This window comes from Lacerta agilis, chromosome 18 (genome assembly GCF_009819535.1).
Source record: "Lacerta agilis isolate rLacAgi1 chromosome 18, rLacAgi1.pri, whole genome shotgun sequence".
NCBI lineage: Eukaryota > Metazoa > Chordata > Lepidosauria > Squamata > Lacertidae > Lacerta > Lacerta agilis.
The window spans coordinates 1,333,825-1,352,188 of NC_046329.1; the positions used below are offsets into that span (position 1 = coordinate 1,333,825).

At 48.7% G+C, this 18,364-nt stretch overlaps 1 protein-coding gene across 1 annotated transcript in view; it reads left to right on the forward strand.

Moving 5' to 3' along the window:
• Window positions 1-293: 293 nt before the first annotated feature.
• Window positions 294-18,364, forward strand: part of NCAN (neurocan) — a 53,715-nt gene continuing 35,644 nt past the window's right edge. Inside the window, exons 1-2 of the mRNA XM_033136863.1 lie at window positions 294-312; window positions 17,851-17,930. Coding sequence (XP_032992754.1) covers window positions 17,858-17,930 — 73 coding nt within the window. The 5' untranslated portion in view covers window positions 294-312; window positions 17,851-17,857. The remainder of the gene's footprint in view (window positions 313-17,850; window positions 17,931-18,364) is intronic.

An 18,364-nucleotide genomic window follows, 5' to 3' on the forward strand; every position in this document is an offset into this window, starting at 1 on the left:
CCCCCCCCTCAACAAACCCACTCACCCACCCACCCTGCCCCTCTTTCTCCTCCCCCCTCCCCTTTGCAGGGGGATGCTGCTGGTGGGGCTCAGCCCCCTCTGAGTGGGTCGATCTCTCCCCCCCCTCCACTCCGCACACCCCACCTTTGAAAAATCGCCCTCCGCCTCGGAAGCCGGTGGCACCGTCGCCTCCTCCGTCGCTGCTTGGAAAAGAGAGAGGGGGGACAAGTCTTCTCTTTCCCTGCTGGGAGAAGCGATGCATTCCTGCAGACTCTGAGAAAAAAAATAAAGGCACAGGAGTGAGAGAGTCAGGTAGGGGCGTGCTTGTTTGTTTGTTTGCATTTTTTTTAAAAATAGCACCCAACCCCTCCCAAAAACCAGCCCTAACTTCATTGAAAATCTTGTTTTGCAAATATTAGGATCAGCTGAATTTAAAATATGTTATTCTCTGATTCTGTCCTGGAGACCTCTTTCTCTTTTCCTGCAGGGATTGCATTTCATTTTGCTTGGGGGGCAGGATGATTATTAGCTTGTGGGTTGCAGAATGGGGCACTGATGGCAGAGAAAGTGTGTATATGGGGGGGGGGGAAGTCTCTCTCTGTGTGTAATAACTCACCCCTTTGGGGAGCTTCTGGGGAGAGAAGGGTTTGTTTCCATTTGATTTTGGGGGAGGGGGGGAAACCGACCAGCTGCAAATCTCCAAAATCTGCCAGTCCCCAGAGGAAAGGAATCCTTTTTTTCTTTTTCAATCTGAGAGAGAATATGGGAGATCCTTGGGCAAAGGAGTCCCCCCCCCTATTTCACTTGGGGGAAGGGAGGGGAGGAGGGAGATTCCTGCTTGTCCATTTCAAGCACCTGGAAACTGACCAGGCTGCAAAAATTTGCAGTCCCCAAAGCAAACGAGTTCTCTCTCTCTTTTTGTTGCAATCTGCTAAGAGAATAAGAAGTGTTTGGAAACGTAGGCTGCCTTTTCCCTTAGTGTGTTGTCACCAGCATGGAGTGAAAAGGGACTTATTTTGAGGGGTGTGTGGGGGGGAAATAAGCTAATCCAAAGAAAGACAGAGAAAGAAAGAATTAGAGAGAATTTTGGGAGTTCAGGGCTTGGCATGGCGTTAGCTCTGGTGAATGGGAAGGGAAAGGGAGGGAGGTGGAGCCCTTCCAGTTTCAAGGGGGAAGCAGTTGTGTGTTTGTGTGTAAGTGTAAGAACAACCTAAATGAAAGAAAAAGAGAGACTGAACACTGGGCAGGAGAAGCAGAAGAAAACCCTGTGGGTTGCCAACATCCTTTGGGAATCCGAACCCAGGGAAAGGCAAAGTGTGGAGGCAGGGAGTTTGTGTGATAATGAGATGGGTAAGCTCTTGAATAATACAGCTTTACAGCTTGTTAGAAAGGGAGGAGAGGAATTGCACAGGGGTGAAAACCTGCTGACATCTGGGTGTTGTGTGAACAGGGAGAAAGAGAGAGGCGGGGTGCCTTGTTTCCAGGGGGGCTGTGCAGAAGGGGACCAGCAGGTCTGGGAAAGGGGCGAGGAGAGGCTGGCGTGGAAGGGCTGGGTGTCATTTGAAGATGACCATGGTAGTAGTAGTGGTAGTAGTAGTAATATAAGCAGCAGCAGCAGCAATAACAGGAGATCCTGCTTGCGATTCATGATCCAAAATGCAGCATGATGGCTGAGGTATGTGTGGAGATAGGAGGCTTTGTTACTCAGTGGGAGGGTGGCAGAAGGTTCAGATGCGCCCGTACTTCTAGATAGGGCTGGGAAGGGTCTGGCGCCTGGGAGAGTCTCTCTCCCCCCCCCCACCCCCAGCTTCCTTTAGCCCCTATTTGCAGACCCACAAGGAGTTGGCAGAGCATGAGATTCAAAATCTCAGGGTCATGGGTTCGAGCCCCACCTTGGGCAAAAAAGATCCCTGCATTGCAGGGGGCTGGGCTAGATGACCCTCGAGGGTCCCTTCCAACTCTACAATGTTAGGGCTCTATGAGGACTGGAATCTTGCTTTGTTTTTTAAAAGGAAAGGACAGCAGCCCAGTGGGTTGTATCATCCATGTAAGACCACAAGGCCCACTGCCTGAAATGCTAGAGAGCTGCTGCCAGTCTGTGCTGGACAATATTTAGCCAAATGGACCCGTCTGGCTCAGAATAAGGCAGCTTCCTGTTTGTTCTGACTGGGGTCTTACTTTGATGAGAAGGAAAGGACCACAGCTCATGGGTGGAGCTGGAGAAGAAGTTCCTTGCCGGAAGCCCTAAAGAGCTGCTGCCAGTCAGTGCAGACAATATTGGGCTAGATGAACTCTTTATAAAGCAAGTTCATAAATTCCCTTTAAATCAGCCCTTTGTTCACAAGCATGCGGACCAGCATCCATGTATGCCGAAGTCCCAGGTTCAATCCCCAAGGAGTGTGTGAGACCCCCACCCGAAATTCTGAAGAGCTGCTGCTGGTCAGTGTAAGGGATACCGTAAGCATGTATTCAATGACCTGAACTTGGTGTTGGGGTCCTTGTATGTTTCACAGATCCCAAGAGGTGAGAGGTCACTTTGGGGGGAGCATTCAGGGAAAAGCACCCAGGGGGTGGGCTATCCTTATCGCCCATTATCTTCCCTGCAAATGTCAACCGTTCCCTGATATGGGAGAGGGGGAAGTGGTGTATTTCCTAGACCCATAGAATTGTGGAGTTGGGAGGGACCCAAGGGTCATCTAGTCCAACCCCCTGCAATACTGGAATCTCAGCTAAAGCATCCATGTCTGATGGCCACCCAACCTCTGCTTAAAAACTTCCAAGGAAGGAGAGTCCACCACCTTCCGAAGGAGTCCCTTCCACTGCCAAACAGCTCTAGAGAGTTCTTCCTGATGTTTAGTCGGAATCTCCTTTCTTGTAACATGAAGCCACGGGTTTGAGTCCCACCCTCAGGAGCAGGAGAAACCAAGCTTGCTCCCTCTTCCATGGGACAGCCCTTGTGGCGTTTTATTGCAATCAAGTGGTATATGAGTTTTGCGGAAGAAATAAAACCAGGAGGATAAAGGTGATTAAACCTACTCTTTGTCCCATGGAGAGTAGACCCATTGAAACGGATACTGTAAACTTGTGGGTGTCCGACGAAACTCAACGTTGGAAGATTCAGGATAGGTGAAAGAAAGGACTTCTTCATGCAAGTGCAGAGTTCAACTGTGGAACTCCCTGCCACAGGAGGTAGAGACAGCTGCCAACTAGGATGACTTTAAGAGAGGATTAGGCGCATTCATGGAAGAGAGGGCTAAGGGTGGCTGCCAGCCACAATGGTTCTGCTCTTCCTCCAGGGCCAGAGGCAGCAAGGCTTCTGAATCCCAGTTGCCTGGAACTGCAGGAGGGGAGAGTGGCTCTTGTGCAGGGGGACCCTGCCTGAGCATTTCCCAGAAGAGGCATCTGGTTGGCCCCTTCGAGAAGAGGATGCTGGACTAGGTGGGCCAGTGGCCTGATCCAGCAGGCAGGCTCTGGGGGCCTTGGATCCATAGAATTGTAGAGTTGGAAGGGACCCCAAGGGTCTCTTTTGCCCAATATGGGGCTTGAACTCATGACCCTGAGATTAAGGATCTTGTATGATGATGATGATGATGATCTTATGGAACCTTCCAGTCCAGAGGCAGCCTGTCTAGATTCCCAGGTTCTTTTGGGTATTTGGTCACTGTGAGAACAGGATGCCGCATAGCTTGGCTGCTTTGGTCCTGATCCAGAAGGCTCTTCTTATCTTTTGTTCATTTGCTTTCTTATTTCTTAAATCTTGCTCTTCTCCCCAGTCCTAGCCAGAGGTTTCAGGCTACAGGGGTTTCCAGGGAGCTGACTTACCCCTCCTGCAGATTGCCTTTGTTGAGTACTGGTGGAAAAGGGTCCCCCAAACACCCTTATTCCACAATGTACAAGAAAGATGTGGGGCCAGGTCAGTGCAGAGGGAACTGTCCTCTGCACATGCCCAGAGGGACATGTCTCCGGTGGCTGCGCTGCAAGACCTGAGTTGGGAAATGGCTGCAGAGCTGAGCTTTCTAATTAAGGCTTCAGGGTAAAGTGTTATGTAATATCTACCGTTTGTTGCTCACAAGAAATTGACGTTCTGATCCCAGCTCATTGAGATCAGCTGGGTTTATGTTGCAGTTTTATTTCAGCTGCCTACCCAGAAGTAACTTTGACTGAGCTCTGTGAGATGTGCTCCCTAGTAAGCATGCACAGGAGACTGAAGCCTCTGTGTTTGGTTTGATGTGAATCAGTGTTGCAAAATGGGTTGGTTTTTTGCAGCAATCAGGGCTGCCTGTTTGAAATTTTTTAATATGCTTTTCGTCTTGCTTGTTGTGGCCTTTGGGTTTCATATTTGCAAAAGAGCAGTGCTCTCCCCCCCCCCTTTCACTCTTTTAGTCTATGAAAATCCCTGCTGCAGGATTTGAGATCTGGTGTGTTGTTGTGGTTAGATTGCTGGACCAGGTCTCCAGTTCAAGCCTCCAGACAGCCCTGAAGCTCACTCAGCCTTGCACAGCCGAAACTACCTCACAGTTCTACAGATTAAAAAAGGGGAGGGACCTGCGCAGCTTAGATGAAGGCTGATATTATTGTTATTTTTTAAGTGTAATAAAAAGCTGGACAGATTAATGGAAGACGTTACATCTATCTGCAGCCTTGATCATTTTCGCTGATCTCCTCTTCCTGTTTGTCAATACCCTTCTTAAATTGCGAGACTAGATGACCCTTGGGGTCGCTTTCAATTCTACCATTCAATGATTCTGTGATCCACAGAGAAAATTGTGGGATATAAATGTGGTATACAAAAAGTACAGGGTTTTGGGGAGTCAATGAAGAACAGGCTCCAAAACTGTTCAGCACCTGGGACAGCTCCTCATGGATGCTTTTGGGCCCAACAGAGAGAGATTTGCTGCGCTGAGCCCTTCTATCCCTCAGAGAACATTTTATTTCATAGAATTGTAGAGTTGGAAGGGGCCACGAGGGTCACCCAGTCCCCCTGCAATGCAGAAGTCTTTCCCCCAATGTGGGGCTTAAATCCACGACCTTGAGATTAAGAGTCCCATGCTCTACTGACAGAGCCATCTATTTATTTCTCGAGGTCATATCCCACTTTTGTCCTACAAAGGGCTCCAGGTGACATGGATAGCTCACCACTGCTCCTCACTTAGTTCCCACAACAACCCTGCGAGGCAGGTTAAGCCGAGATAGGCAGCAACTGCTCCCACCCAACATCACACCCAGCGAGCTTCATGGCTGAGTCGGGGATTCAAACCCGGGTCTCTCCCAGGTCCTAATCCAACCCTCTAGCCACTACACCACACTGCCTCTCTAGTAGGCTGATTTGCACATAAGGTGGTGGTTTTCTATTCAGAGTGTTTTCCAAAGAGTTCTGCCTATGGGTCGCTGGTGGGTCCACGGGCAGGTTGCGGGGAGTATTTGAGATCTCTGGAGTCGACGTATAATTGGAACCCGGGGCTTGATAACTGGCGATGGGGTGAAATCTTTGCACTAATTCAGCCGGTCGGATGTGCCAGGGGGAAAACGTCCAGATGGCCAGCGGCAATTAACATTGGAACTCTCTTTAATTTGCAATCAAAGTGTTCATTGGCTAATTGTGACAATTCATCAATGGAACGTTTTCTAGTGGTTCCCTCCCTCCCTGCCTTATGCCAATCCACTCCAGTGACCGATATTCAGAGCTTTATGGAACAAGCTCTCCCTCAATGGATTCTGCAAGACAGCGATCATATGCCTGTTTACTTGGGAGTAAGCCCCTTAAAACACTCATCTTTTCTTTTTGGCAAAATGCAACTTTCCCGCCCCCAATTTCATTTGCCCTTGTGGGATATATACAGGAAAAGAAAAGGCTCAGGAGTAAACCCTACACGAATCTTGAGGGGAGTCCCTAAGACGGTTGGGATGGCACCTTGTACGCCTCCTTCTGGCAACTCCTGCAGCCAAGCTGGTGCTTTCCTTCCAACCCCCTCAGTGAGGCCGAAAGGGGGATCTTGTGCTCTGGGCAGACACATGTGGCCTCCAGACACATTGCCCAGGTTTGCACCGTGGGGGGGGCACTTCAGTGCTGCTAACACAGTGCTTTCATTTCACCCATGGAGGTGCATTCTATTGTCTCTTGAGACAGGCAGATGCCAACAATATCTCTCTCTCTCTCTCTCTCTCTCTCTCTCTCTCTCTCTCTCTCTCCCTCTCTCTCTCCCCCCCCCCTCTCTACCCCCTGTGGCTGCTCATATATTGTGGGATTCACTCCCAAGAGACTCCGCCACAAGGCTAAGACCTTCCTGCAGACAGGCCTTCAGAAACTTTTAGCTGTGATTCCTGCATTGCAGGGGGTTGGGCTGGATGACCCTTGGGGGTCCCTTCTAGCTTTATGATCCTAGGATTCTATGAACACTAAGGTCCAGGCAATGCTGACCACTCAACTGCTGTGACAAACTGGATTTTAATTGTTTGTTCTAAATGTGTCCTGATGTCCTTTAACTATTGCTTTCGTAGAATCAACAAATCATAGAATGGTAGAGTTGGAAGGGACCCCAAGTGTCATCTAGTCCAACCCCCTGCAATGCAGGAATCTCAACTAAAGTATCTATGACTCTCAGCCTAACCTACCTCACAGAGTTCTTGTGGGGGTTGCAGGTACACCACCTTGAGCTCGCTGGAGGAAGGAGCCTTATTGGTCACATCACTGGTCCAATTAGCTCAGTGCTGGCAACACTGACTGGCAGCAGCACTCTGAGGTTGTCAGGCAAGGGATCTTTCCCTGGCCCTAAGACAGATCTGGTGGGGGATGAAACTGAGCCATTTTGCATGCAGAGATGATGCTCTAACCACTGACCTGCTGGCCTCACCACCCCCACACCACACCCCGCAAACATGCAGCCAGCCACAATTTTGCATCCGAACCTAGATTCGTTTTTGGATCCCCTGTTTCTTTTGATGATATTTACATTTTTGGCTCGGACGGTTGCCATGTGCTACCTTTCCTCGCCTCGATTCCCAAATGCCAAACTTGTCCCTTCCCCCCCAAAGGCAGATGGTCCACATTCACACCATATTGAAGGGAAATTGGGAAGGAGAAAAAGCTACACCCACTCTGCAGACGAGAGAAGGAGAGAGGGGGGCGGGAGGGGGGGGGAGATTCTGGCTCCGTTGGGAATTTCAGGCCAGCCCAATGAGACAATTCTTATATCGCACGGCCAATGGACCGTTTTGTTTATATGTTGATATTTATCACAGCTGAAGAAATCACAGCTATTCTCCAAGGCTCACATGACTCTCCATTTAACAGTGAGATAGGTTAGACTGAGAGAGGCAGTGCCTGGCCCCCACGGTCACCCAGTGAGTGTCCTGGCCCAGTGGGGATTCAAACACTGGTTTCTCCCAGGTCCTGATCTGACACTCTCTAACCCAGGCTTCCTCAACCTCAGCCCTCCAGATGTTTTGGGACTACAACTCCCATGATCCCTAGCTAGCAGGACCAGTGGTCAGGGATGATGGGAATTGTATTCTCAAAACATCTGGAGGGCTGAGGTTGAGGAAATCTGCTCTATTCCATGGGTAAGCAAACTAAGGCCTGGGAGCCGGAGCCGGCCCAATTGCCTTCTAAATCCAGCCCGTGGATGGTCTGGGAATCAGTGTGTTTTTACATGAGTAGAATGTGTGCTTTTATTTAAAATGCATCTCTGGGTTATTTCTGGGGCATAGGAATTTGTTCATCCCCCCCCATATAGTCCGGCCCCCCCACATGGTCTGAGGGACAGTGAACTGGCCCCCTGCTGAAAAGGTTTGCTGACCTCTGCGAGTCTAACCACTAGGCCAAACAGGTTCTAATCTTTAAGTTCTCAAAGATCTTATCTGACCACAAGGTTGTCATCTGCACTAGCCAGATGTTTAACTGAGAATCCATCACAGTCAGTCCATCCTTTGAAAAATAAGACTTTAGAGCCGTCTTGCCTCAAAATGGCAACTAGACATTCCGTTTTGGCGACTGCAACCTCGGTTTACTGAGCAAGTTGGCTCCTGGCTTATGCATCTGAGTTTCTAGCACTGGGAGCGCTCAGGTCCTGCTCGCGGGTTTCTCAACTGGGGCGTCTGGTTGGCCGCCATGAGAATCAGATGCTGGACTAGGTGGGGCACTAGCCTGATCCTGCAGGTGCTTCTTATGGCTACAGTGTGTCATTTTTCCGACAGCATTCTCTGGACCCTGGTGCGAATCTCAGTTGAAAGGGCTCTGAAACTGCTCCACAAAGGGAAGGGAAGTGCGGCAAAGCTTTGCGTAGGGTCTGGAGAGAAATGGGGGGGGGGGACATATCCGGTATCCTGCCAAGATTTAAATTGCATTTTATGTGAACCTAATCACCAATCACCAGATTGGCATATTCATGAGCGCTATGAATTATTCAAGTTGTAGCAGATGTGAGGGTGGGATGTGTGTGTGTGTGTGTATTTGTGAAATCTCCCCTCTTGTCAATTTTGCTAAAGCATGGGCATGCATGCGCCATTATCTTATTTTATCTGTTGGATATGCTCTCTCTGACCTAGCCCAAAGGCTAATCTGGCTTTTCAATGGGATTTTGTGCCAAAAACATGCCAAAATGGAAAATCCTTTCCTTGGGGGGCGGCATGGAGAAAGGGGGGTGGTGGAGCAAGAGCACAAATAGATGGAAAGCTTTTCTGTGTCTGGTGCCCAAAAGCATCCCACGAGCGCCTCTCTAATTGCAAAAAATCCACGCGGCAAGTCGGGATCTGGCCCGCTCTGCAAGGCAAGCAGAGCATCGCGCATTCTGGCCTCTTCTCCTTCCTCCCCTCCGCCCCCCCCCGCAAAAGTGACAATTTTTGACAAGCTGCTGAGATCGCGTGTGTGTGTGTGTGTGTGTGTGTGTAGGGAAAACAGGCAAGAGAGGAGGTTTTATTTTAATCACACTTTCAGTTTTTCCTCCCTAAATGGAGAGCTAATGGATGCTGCAGAAATGGACACACCACTCTCAGTGGTGGGTCTGGGGGTGTGCTTGTGTTTAGGGGACCTCTCCCACCCCTGAAGAACCCCCCCCCCCACTTGCCTGTCTCAGAGAGACATTTGACAAGATCTCTCTGTGGCACACCCTGTCTGTCTTAGCTTGGCTTTCTGCAAAGAAAATACACACTCCTGAAATTCTTCCTCAATTTCTCCCAGGAGTTCAGAATTACCCAACATTAGGAGTCTCCCTCAATTCTGGCAGAAGTCCTAGGTGTTACCTGAAAAACTCCCAGCAGAGATCAATTCCCTAAGAGGAAAGGATGTGGAGGCTTATCATGGAAACATAGAACTGTAGGGCTGGAAAGGACCCCAGGGGTCCTCAAGACCAGCCCCGTGAAGAGCAGGAGGCTTGAGGGAGCCTCGATATTTGTGGAAGCACAAAAATATTTAGGATAAATCTCTAGAGAAGAAGCAGCGGGGAGGACCCCAAAACAGCTCTATGAAGTCTCAGCATGTTCAGTATCCATTTTGTGCTGAGTGCCTATGTGCATAGATTGAGGATGGGATGGAGAGTTGCAGATTATACTGGTCTCCTCCATCTTCAATCTATACTACTACTACTACTACTATTATTATTCCGCCTTATACCCACAGGTCTCAGGGTGGTTCACAACATAAAATCCCTATATAAAAACACAAAATACATAACCAGAATAAAAACAAGAACAGCCCAATAACCCCCCTTTCCACAGCTTCAACATCAAACCAGTTTTGCCCTGCCCCATCTAGCCTGGTGACAAGTCCTTGAGAATCCAAAAACTTCCTCACTATTATGTAACCTACTGGTTGGTCCCTAGTAAAATCAGATTTACCGGTGCCAAAGAACTACGTCCGAACCAACCAGAGGGTCACAAAAAAACATAGTTCCATAGTTAAACCATGGAACTCACTCCCACAGGGGGTTTGAGGGCCACCAACTGGGATTAGAGGAATTCATGCAGGAGAGGTCTATCGACCTCGGGAATCGAACCCTCTCCAACGTAGAAACCACAGCTAAGGAATCCATGACAGATGGCCATACAACCTCTGCTTGAAGACCTCCAAAGAAGGACAGTCCACCATCTTCTGAGGGCGTCAGTCCACTCCACTGTCAAATAACTCTTTCCATCAGAAAGTTCTCTCTAATACAGAGGTTCCCAAAGTTATTTGACCTATCACCCCCTTTTCAGGGGAAAAAAATACTCAGTGCCCCCCTGGAAATCTACCTTCTTTAAGCGAACAAACAGAAAGATCCAGGGACAAATATGTGTTCTTTTATGTATTTAATATTTCTACCTACAACATCGTAAACAAATATGTTGTTGTAAATAAGAGACCTTATTCATTGCACAACAGATGAAACATGTTATTCAATTTTTTCTTCTCTTCTTTCTTTATGCTTCCACCACCCCCTTGTTTTATTCAACATCCCCCAATTGCACCCGAGGCTACTACCGCCCCCTGGATCATTCCAGCGCCCCCCAGGGGGTGGTATTGCCCACTTTGGGAAACAGTGCCCTAATGATTAGTCTGAATCCCCTTTCTTGTCATTTGAATCCACTAGTTTGGATCCCCCCTCCCTGAAGCAGCAGAAAAGAATATTGCTCCCTCTTCCATGTGACAGCCCCTCACGTATTTGAAGATGGCTCTCATATCGCCTCTCAGTCTCCTCTTCTCCAAGCTAACCATCCACAGCTCCTTCAGCTATTCCTCATAAGACTCTGTTTCCAGATCCTTTTACCATCTTGGTTGCCTGCTTCTGCGCACTTTCCAGGTTGTCAACATCCTTCTTAAATCCCTTCTTACATTCCAGCTTATCAACTCAAGTTAACTTATGCAGCTGCATATCAGCTCTGTGTGCTAGCACATGCAACTACAAGAGAAGATAAATATTGCAAACAGCTCTCCCAGGAGGGCAGAGTCACTGGAAGGTCATGCCCTGCCAGCACTTTAAAGACCTCAGATGACTAAGCCTTTGCTGAGACAACATCTCCTCAAGCTCAGAGAGCAAAGCCCACTGGGAGCTGTCCGGGGTCCTGATAAGCCTTAGACCTGGGAGCTCTCCCAGGTCCTGATCAGGTATTTTCTAATCCTTTCCCTACTGGCCCCAGCGAAACAGAATACGTATTTACAATTTTGTCAATATAATTCCTCCCCTCCCACTGTTTTTCTCAGTATTTTTTTGGGGGGAAACTGTGAATGAAGGGGGGGGAATCAAGGCACCCATGAGATTAAAAATCTGTGGCAAAACCTGTGCAATGCACCCACCAAAATCGTGAAGGATCCACAGAACCACAGAATTGTAAGTTGAAAGGGACCCCGAGGGTCATCTAGTCCAACCCCCTGCAATGCAGGAATCTTTTGCCCAATGCTAGGATCAAACTCGTGACCTTGAGATTAAGAGTCTCATGCTCTACTGAGTTATCCCTAAGGTGTCAGCTTCTCTGTGGTGTTTGGAGCTGTAAAAAAACAACAACCCAGGAAGAAATAGAGAGGGAAAACATTTTGCTGGAGGAAAATATTGAGGCCTAAGAAAAGATTTCCCTAGTCGACACCTTGCAAGGAAGCAGCAGCAACAACAAAAAAGCTAATGCACTTCTAGGCTGCATCCACAGAAGTCTAGTGTCCAGATTAAGGGAAGTAATCATGCCACTCTATTCTGCCTTGGTCAGGCCACACCTGGAATACTGTGTCCAGTTCTGGGCACCACAATTTAAGAAGGGTGTTGACAAGCTGGAGAGGTTGGGCTAGATGACCTTTTCCAACACCAAAATTCTATGATTCTTTGAAAGTGGGCTCATCTCCAAAAGAGAGCCACTGGGGTTGGCCAAGAGGGGGGGCAGGGCAGGGGGCTTCCTTTGAAAACTCAACACTGTCTGTGTGCATTGCCCCCCTCCCAGCAAAAAGAAGCTCTCCTGCAGCCGGATGCAAATCCCTGATATTGCCACCTCTCTGGAGAGCAGCGGATGCCTTGCTGCATTTATCAAGACAAGAGACCCCTCCAACGGGTCTGTTTTAAAAGACTCCCTGGCTGTCTTCATGATTAATAAGGCGCTGGGCATACTACCCTTCCCTTTGTGTTCAGGGACGCACAGCAAAAACTGCTCAGGGAAGGACTTCGCTGCTCTTTGCCAGGCTCAGAGTCTTCCAGGGGTGGGCAGCGGAGAGAGGGCTGAGTGGCTTAATTTGCTCTGAGCCAAGCTGGGCAGATGCTCCTGGAATGGCTATCTCAAGCGTAGGAGGAAAAAAGGAGGAGAGGAACAAGCCATTTGAGGGATCTGAAGGGCCGCTCCTGCCTACGCAGGTCAGGTTGGCTGCGGAGCTGAGAAGGGGAGGAATCATGGAACTGTCGAATTGGAAGGCACCCCCAGGGTCATCTAGTCCAACCCCCTGCAATGCAGGATTCATGGCTAATTCTTGTTTCCTCTCTCTGTTGCCTTCTCATTGCCAGGAACTCTTGTGCTGATGCAGAGTCAGTCCACTAGGACCACCTGGCTCAGTACTGTCTACACAGGCTGGCAGCAGCTCTCCAGGGTTTCGGGCAGGAGTCTCTCCCAGACTGACCTTGGGGGGGGGGTGTTGGGGCCTGGACCAAAAGCAGCTTTCTCCACCACTCAGCTGCAACTGCTCCACTAAAGACAAAATAAGGTGCTAGTCCTCATGGATATGAATAAACAGCTGCTGTAAGCAGGAACATAGGAAACTACCTCATGCCATGCCAGAACATTAGCCCATGGAGGAGGGAGGTGCTACCTCTTAGATCAGGGACAAGCCTCCAAATTTCACCACACCTGACCATTGGCCACCCTGGCTGCTGCGGGTTCGAGTCCAACCAACATCCAGAAGGCTGCAGGTTCGCCAGCCCTCCTCTCTAGCCTTGCCGCTTCCTAGCCTTTCTTTTCCGAAGGGAGCAAAGCTTAAAAGCACCGCCACACCCCACACCCCTTCCTGAACTCGTCTTCAGGGGACGAGGCCGGAAATAATTCTGTCTGTGTGTCTCCCACCTTCCCCTTTCAATGACTCATCTTATTTTGTGGCTGGCTTTGGCTGACTGGAATAAAAACCTCCCGACTCCCCCGAAGCAATATTGGAGGAAGTCAATGCAGCGGCAAGTCCTCTATTGGGACAGGCGATTGGAAATATTTTCACAGCAGTAATGCTTAAAGGGAACCATCTCAATTTTTGCCTTGTGCAAAAGGAGTGGAAAGAACAACAGAAGAACATTGCAGCTGGATCAGGCCAATGGCCCAGCATCTAGTCCAGAATCCTGTTCTCACAGTGGCCAAGCAGATGCCCCAGTGGGAAAACTGCAGAGTGTTGGTGCTGACCTTTAATGCCCCAAACGGCCTCAGCCCCATAGTCCTGAAGGAGCATCTCCACCCCCCATCATTCAGCCCGGACATGGAAGTCCGGCTCTGAGGGAACCAGACAGAGGGCCTTCTCGGTAGTGGCACCCTCCCTGTGGAACGCCCTCCAGTCAGATGCCAAGGAGATAAACAACTGTCTGACTTTCAGAACACATCTAAAAGGAAGCCCTGTATGGGGAAGTTTTTTATTGTTTGATGGTTTATTAGCTGGGGCAACCCAGTCAGATGAGCAGGGAATAATTAATAAAATTATTAGCAGCATTAGCATTAATTAGTATTTGTAGTATGATGCCTTCCCATAGTTCAAGCCATGCTCAAACACATATAACCCAAAGTCGTCATAAGCAATAAAAAAAATCATCAAAAAATACACAGCCAAATTGAACAATCTGAACACAAATCCTAGCAAGAACTAAAATAAGGATAATATCAGTAATAGCAACAACCCCCCCCCACTAAACAATACCCCAGCCTCATTAAATTATCTGAAGAAGTGTTCATGCACACACAAACTTACCAGGTAGTTGGTCTCTAAGGTGCTACTGGAAGGAATTTTTAAATTTTTTATTTTGTTTTGACTATGGCAGACCAACACGGCTACCTACCTGTAACTTAAATTATTTTTGTTGTTGATTTCTCTTATTGATGATTTTTTCAAGTTGTAAACTGCTTTGAGGTTTATTTATACATTTTATGAAATAAATAGGTGTGTCCCGCTCCCTCCCTCCCCCCCCCAAAAATAAGAATCCTGTGAACTGTCGTTTGTTAAGGGTGCTGGGAATTGTAGCTTGGCGAGGGGATAGGCTACAGTTCTTTGGAGGGGAGGGAAATGTGCATCTTTTAAATGTTCCTTCAACGTTTGGGTTGTCTGCAGCCTCAACCTCCGTATCTTCAAGCGGCACACATAGAAAGCGGGGGGGGGGGGGGTGCTATTTCTGGTCCTGCCACTGATCTATAGCCGAGCCTTTGTTTTTTTAATTGCTGTTGATTGCTATTATTGATTCCTTGTTGAATCTCCAGGCTCTGAGAGGGACGTGGCTTTGATTCGGAAGCCGCTTCCAGGGAGAGCAGGGAATAAATGAATTTCACCACCAACCATCCCACCCCTCCCCTCCCCAGGGGAAAACCACATGCGGAAGGGCTCCATTATCACTCAGAGTGCCTGGATGCTCCCTCCCAATCCCCATTGAAATGCAAATTCTGACTTTCTTGGAGACAAGGGAGACAGGCTCCGCTTTTCCATCACAAATAATTAGCATTGATGGGGCCCGAAGAGGAAGGCGCTGCTTAAGGATGTCTCTCTCCCCCCCCCCCCCGACTCTTTTATGGCCTTCCTTTATCTCCCACCTTTTTCTCCAAGGAGCTCCTAGAGATGCTTCTCTCTCCACCTCCTCCCTGAAGCCCCACAACAACCTTGCTAGTGTGGTGTAGTGGTTAAGAGCGGTAGACTCGTAATCTGGGGAACCGGGTTCGCGTCTCCGCTCCTCCACATGCAGCTGCTGGGTGACCTTGGGCCAGTCACACTTCTCTGAAGTCTCTCAGCCCCACTCACCTCACAGAGTGTTTGTTGTGGGGGAGGAAGGGAAAGGAGAATGTGAGCCGCTTTGAGACTCCTTCAGGTAGTGAAAAGCGGGATATCAAATCCAAACTCTTCTTCTTCTTCTTCTTCATGCAAGGTAGGTCAGGCTGAGAGATTGTGACAGGTCCTCCGGGTCACCCAGTGAGTTTCAAAACTCAGTTCAGGATTTGAATCCAAGTCTCTTGCAGATCACTGTCTGACACACTAACCACGCTGGCTGACTCGCTCCTTCCTTAATAATAATAATAATAATTAATAATAATTTTATTATTTGTACCCCACCCATCTGGCTGGGTGGCCCCAACCACTCTGGGTGGCTTCCAGCATATATAAAAACACAATAAAACACCAAACATTAAAAAAAAATCCCTGTACGGGGCTGCCTTCAGATGTCTTCTAAAAGTCAGATAAGTTCTTTATTGCTTTGACATCTGACGGGAGGGTGTTCCACAGGGGAGGTGCCACCACAGAGAAGGCCCTCTGCCTGGTTCCCTGTAGCCTCACGCCTGGCAGGGAGGGAACCACCGCCAGGCCCTCGGAGCTGGACCTCAGTCTCCGGGCTGGACTATGGAGGACACTCCCTTCCTTAACCTTCCTCCCAGGCTCCTGGTTCCACTTAGGAACCACAAGAAACTAAGGAGAGCCCTTCAGCTGGGCCAGGCCAAAGGGGGTGCATCATATCCCAGCCTGTTATTAAAAATTCTGTAACTGGGTCCGTCTCCAGCCAGCCACAAACCCCCAAAGGGAAGTCCCCCCCACAGCAGGACCCGGGCAGTGCAGCAACCTTGCAATTCCCATGTTCTGAACTATGAGCAACAGAAAGAATTAAAGGTTTTTGTCTTATGACTATATTAAAAAAGAGGGAATGCAGGGAGTAGCAAAGGGGGGTGGATAATAAAAACATCACGGAAAATGTGATGGGGAGTTGACGATATAAAAGAAAATGTCTTAAAATATGTATTCGATTCCCAGCTAGTGGCATGCAGAGCTCCAGTGAGAAGCGTTCACACGCACACGCAATCCGTGGCCTCCTGTAACCCACAACAAGCGCCTCGCATTCCCCCAGGGAGGGATCTGTCTCCTTTCGAGAAGCCCTCAAAGGAAATTCTTGGCGTGGGGGGGGGCGGGCTCGGAGACGCGCCCCGTTTGCCAAGCGCCACCGCCTCGTTGCGCTTTGAACTCGCAGGAGGTGAGGCGGCTGATTCGAGGAGGAGTCGCGGCGGAGGGCGCTTTGATTGGGGGGGGGGGACCTGCAGCTGGAGAGGAAAACTTGCCTTGACATGAAAGGGCCCCCTCCTCTCCTCAATAGACCGCGCATATCTCTCTCTCTCTCTCCCTCTCTCTCTCCCCCTCTTCGCAATTCCTCTCCAGAAAGGAAAAACGCTGTCGGATGCTGATGGAGTCAGAATGATCATTCTAGAGACCTTTTTTTTTCTTTTCTTTTTTTAAGGAAGGAAGGTGGATCAAAACCTTTTGGGGGAGAAAAGGTTGCTTGCCTTCGTTCAGAACCATAGCTCAGGATTGTAACCCCCAGAGTCAGCTCCAGGGGTGCCAACTTAAATAGAATATTGGGGGCTGAGGAGCAGGTAAGGAGCCCTGCTCCACACAACCGATCACATGATGTGGTGCGCACACATACCACTTGAATGGCCAGGCCCCCTAAAATATTTCATTGGGGGTCTGTGTGTGTGAAGGGATCTCAGCCTCTAGGAGTTGGCTCCTGTGATCAGCTCTGTTACTAGCTAGCTAGCTGGTAGATTAGGTAGAGAGAGAGAGACATTGAGAGAGAGATATTAGATAAATAAGTAGATTGATGGAGAGATAGGGAGGGAAATAGACAGATAGAATAGAATTGTAGAGTTGGAGGAGACCCTGAGGGTCATCTAGTCCAACCCTCTGCAATGCATGGTTGTTGTTATCATTATCATGATTATTTATTAAATTATACACCGCTCTAGATAGATAGATCTTGGGCAGCTATATAGAGTGTGAGATATATCTAGAGAGAGGGGGGACCCTCAGAAAGCAACGCAGGTGTAGGTGGATCTGAGATAGATACCTGCTGAGTTCTGCGTAGGGTAAACGGAGGCAGAAGAGGGGGAAGATGGCAGCGAGGGTCACCCCATAGAGTGGTTTTGGGTAGGATGGCAGGCAGGCAGAGGCTGAGCTTAGGCCTCCACTGACTCTACTTCCCTGTGTGCTAACAGGCATAGTGACATACCAAGGGGGGAGTGTGGCATAGTAGTTAGATCAGGACCTGGGAGACCAATTTTTAAAACCCCAACTCACCATGTGGAACTTGGGGGGGGGGGCGTATCACTGTCTCTCTGTCTGGCCTACCTCGTGGGGTTGGCATGAGGATGGACTCAAAGGGGTTGGGGAGAGCGACCACATTCACTTGTATCGAAGAGCTCCCCAGTCAATGCAGGTTCAGCCACAGTCTCTCAGCCTGCGAGAATAAGCCAGTGTGGTGTAGTGGTTAAGAGCAGTAGACTTGTAATCTGGTGAACCAGGTTCGATTCCCCGCTCCTCCACACGCAGCTGCTGGGTGACCTTGGGCTAGTCCTACTTCTCTGAAGTCTCTCAGCCCCACTCACCTCACAGAGTGTTTGTTGTGGGGGAGGAAGGGAAAGGAGAATGTGAGCCGCTTTGAGACTCCTTCGGGTAATGATAAAGCGGGATATCAAATCCAAACTCTTCTTGTTCTTCTTAAAACAGGGAACAGGAGAACAATGTAATAATAATAATAATAATAATAATAATAATAATAATAATAATAATAATATTTATCATTTATACCCTGCCTATCATTTATACCTTGAGCTCCTGGGAGGGAAGGTGGGCTGTAAATCTAGTAAAATGATGGTGATCAATAAGATTTGTTGTTGTTGTTGTTGTTATTCCAGATTAAGGATGGTCCATTTAATGGATGGTGCTGGCAGTTGGGTCCTGCTTGGATATCTGCTCCTGCCTTTCTCTGTTGTGGGTAAGTTCTGCTTGCCATCAGATGTGGTGAGGAACAGGAAATTAAGCAGTATTTTTTTTAAAAATGAAAATAAAATAAAATTGGACAATTTCATTTCTCTTTCTCTTCCCCCACTGCCCTAAAAAATGTATTTATTAGATGTGGCATTCATTTTACACCATCAAGAACTGTTCTTGTAAGAGTCTGACTCTGTTTGTCACCTATTGAGTTAATCAGGGCAGCTAAATGGAACTTCCATTTCCAGGAGCAGCCTATTTCCGAATGCCACCTGCAGCGGGGGGGGGGGCACTTCTAGCAACAAGTAGGGAGGTTTCCCCCTCCCTCCAAATCTGGGATCTGTGGCCAAAAAGAAGAAGAAAGGGAAGCTGCTTGCTTCAGGCATTGCTTCCTGTGGGCACCTACACTGAACACTGTTGGTGGGCTACAATACATGC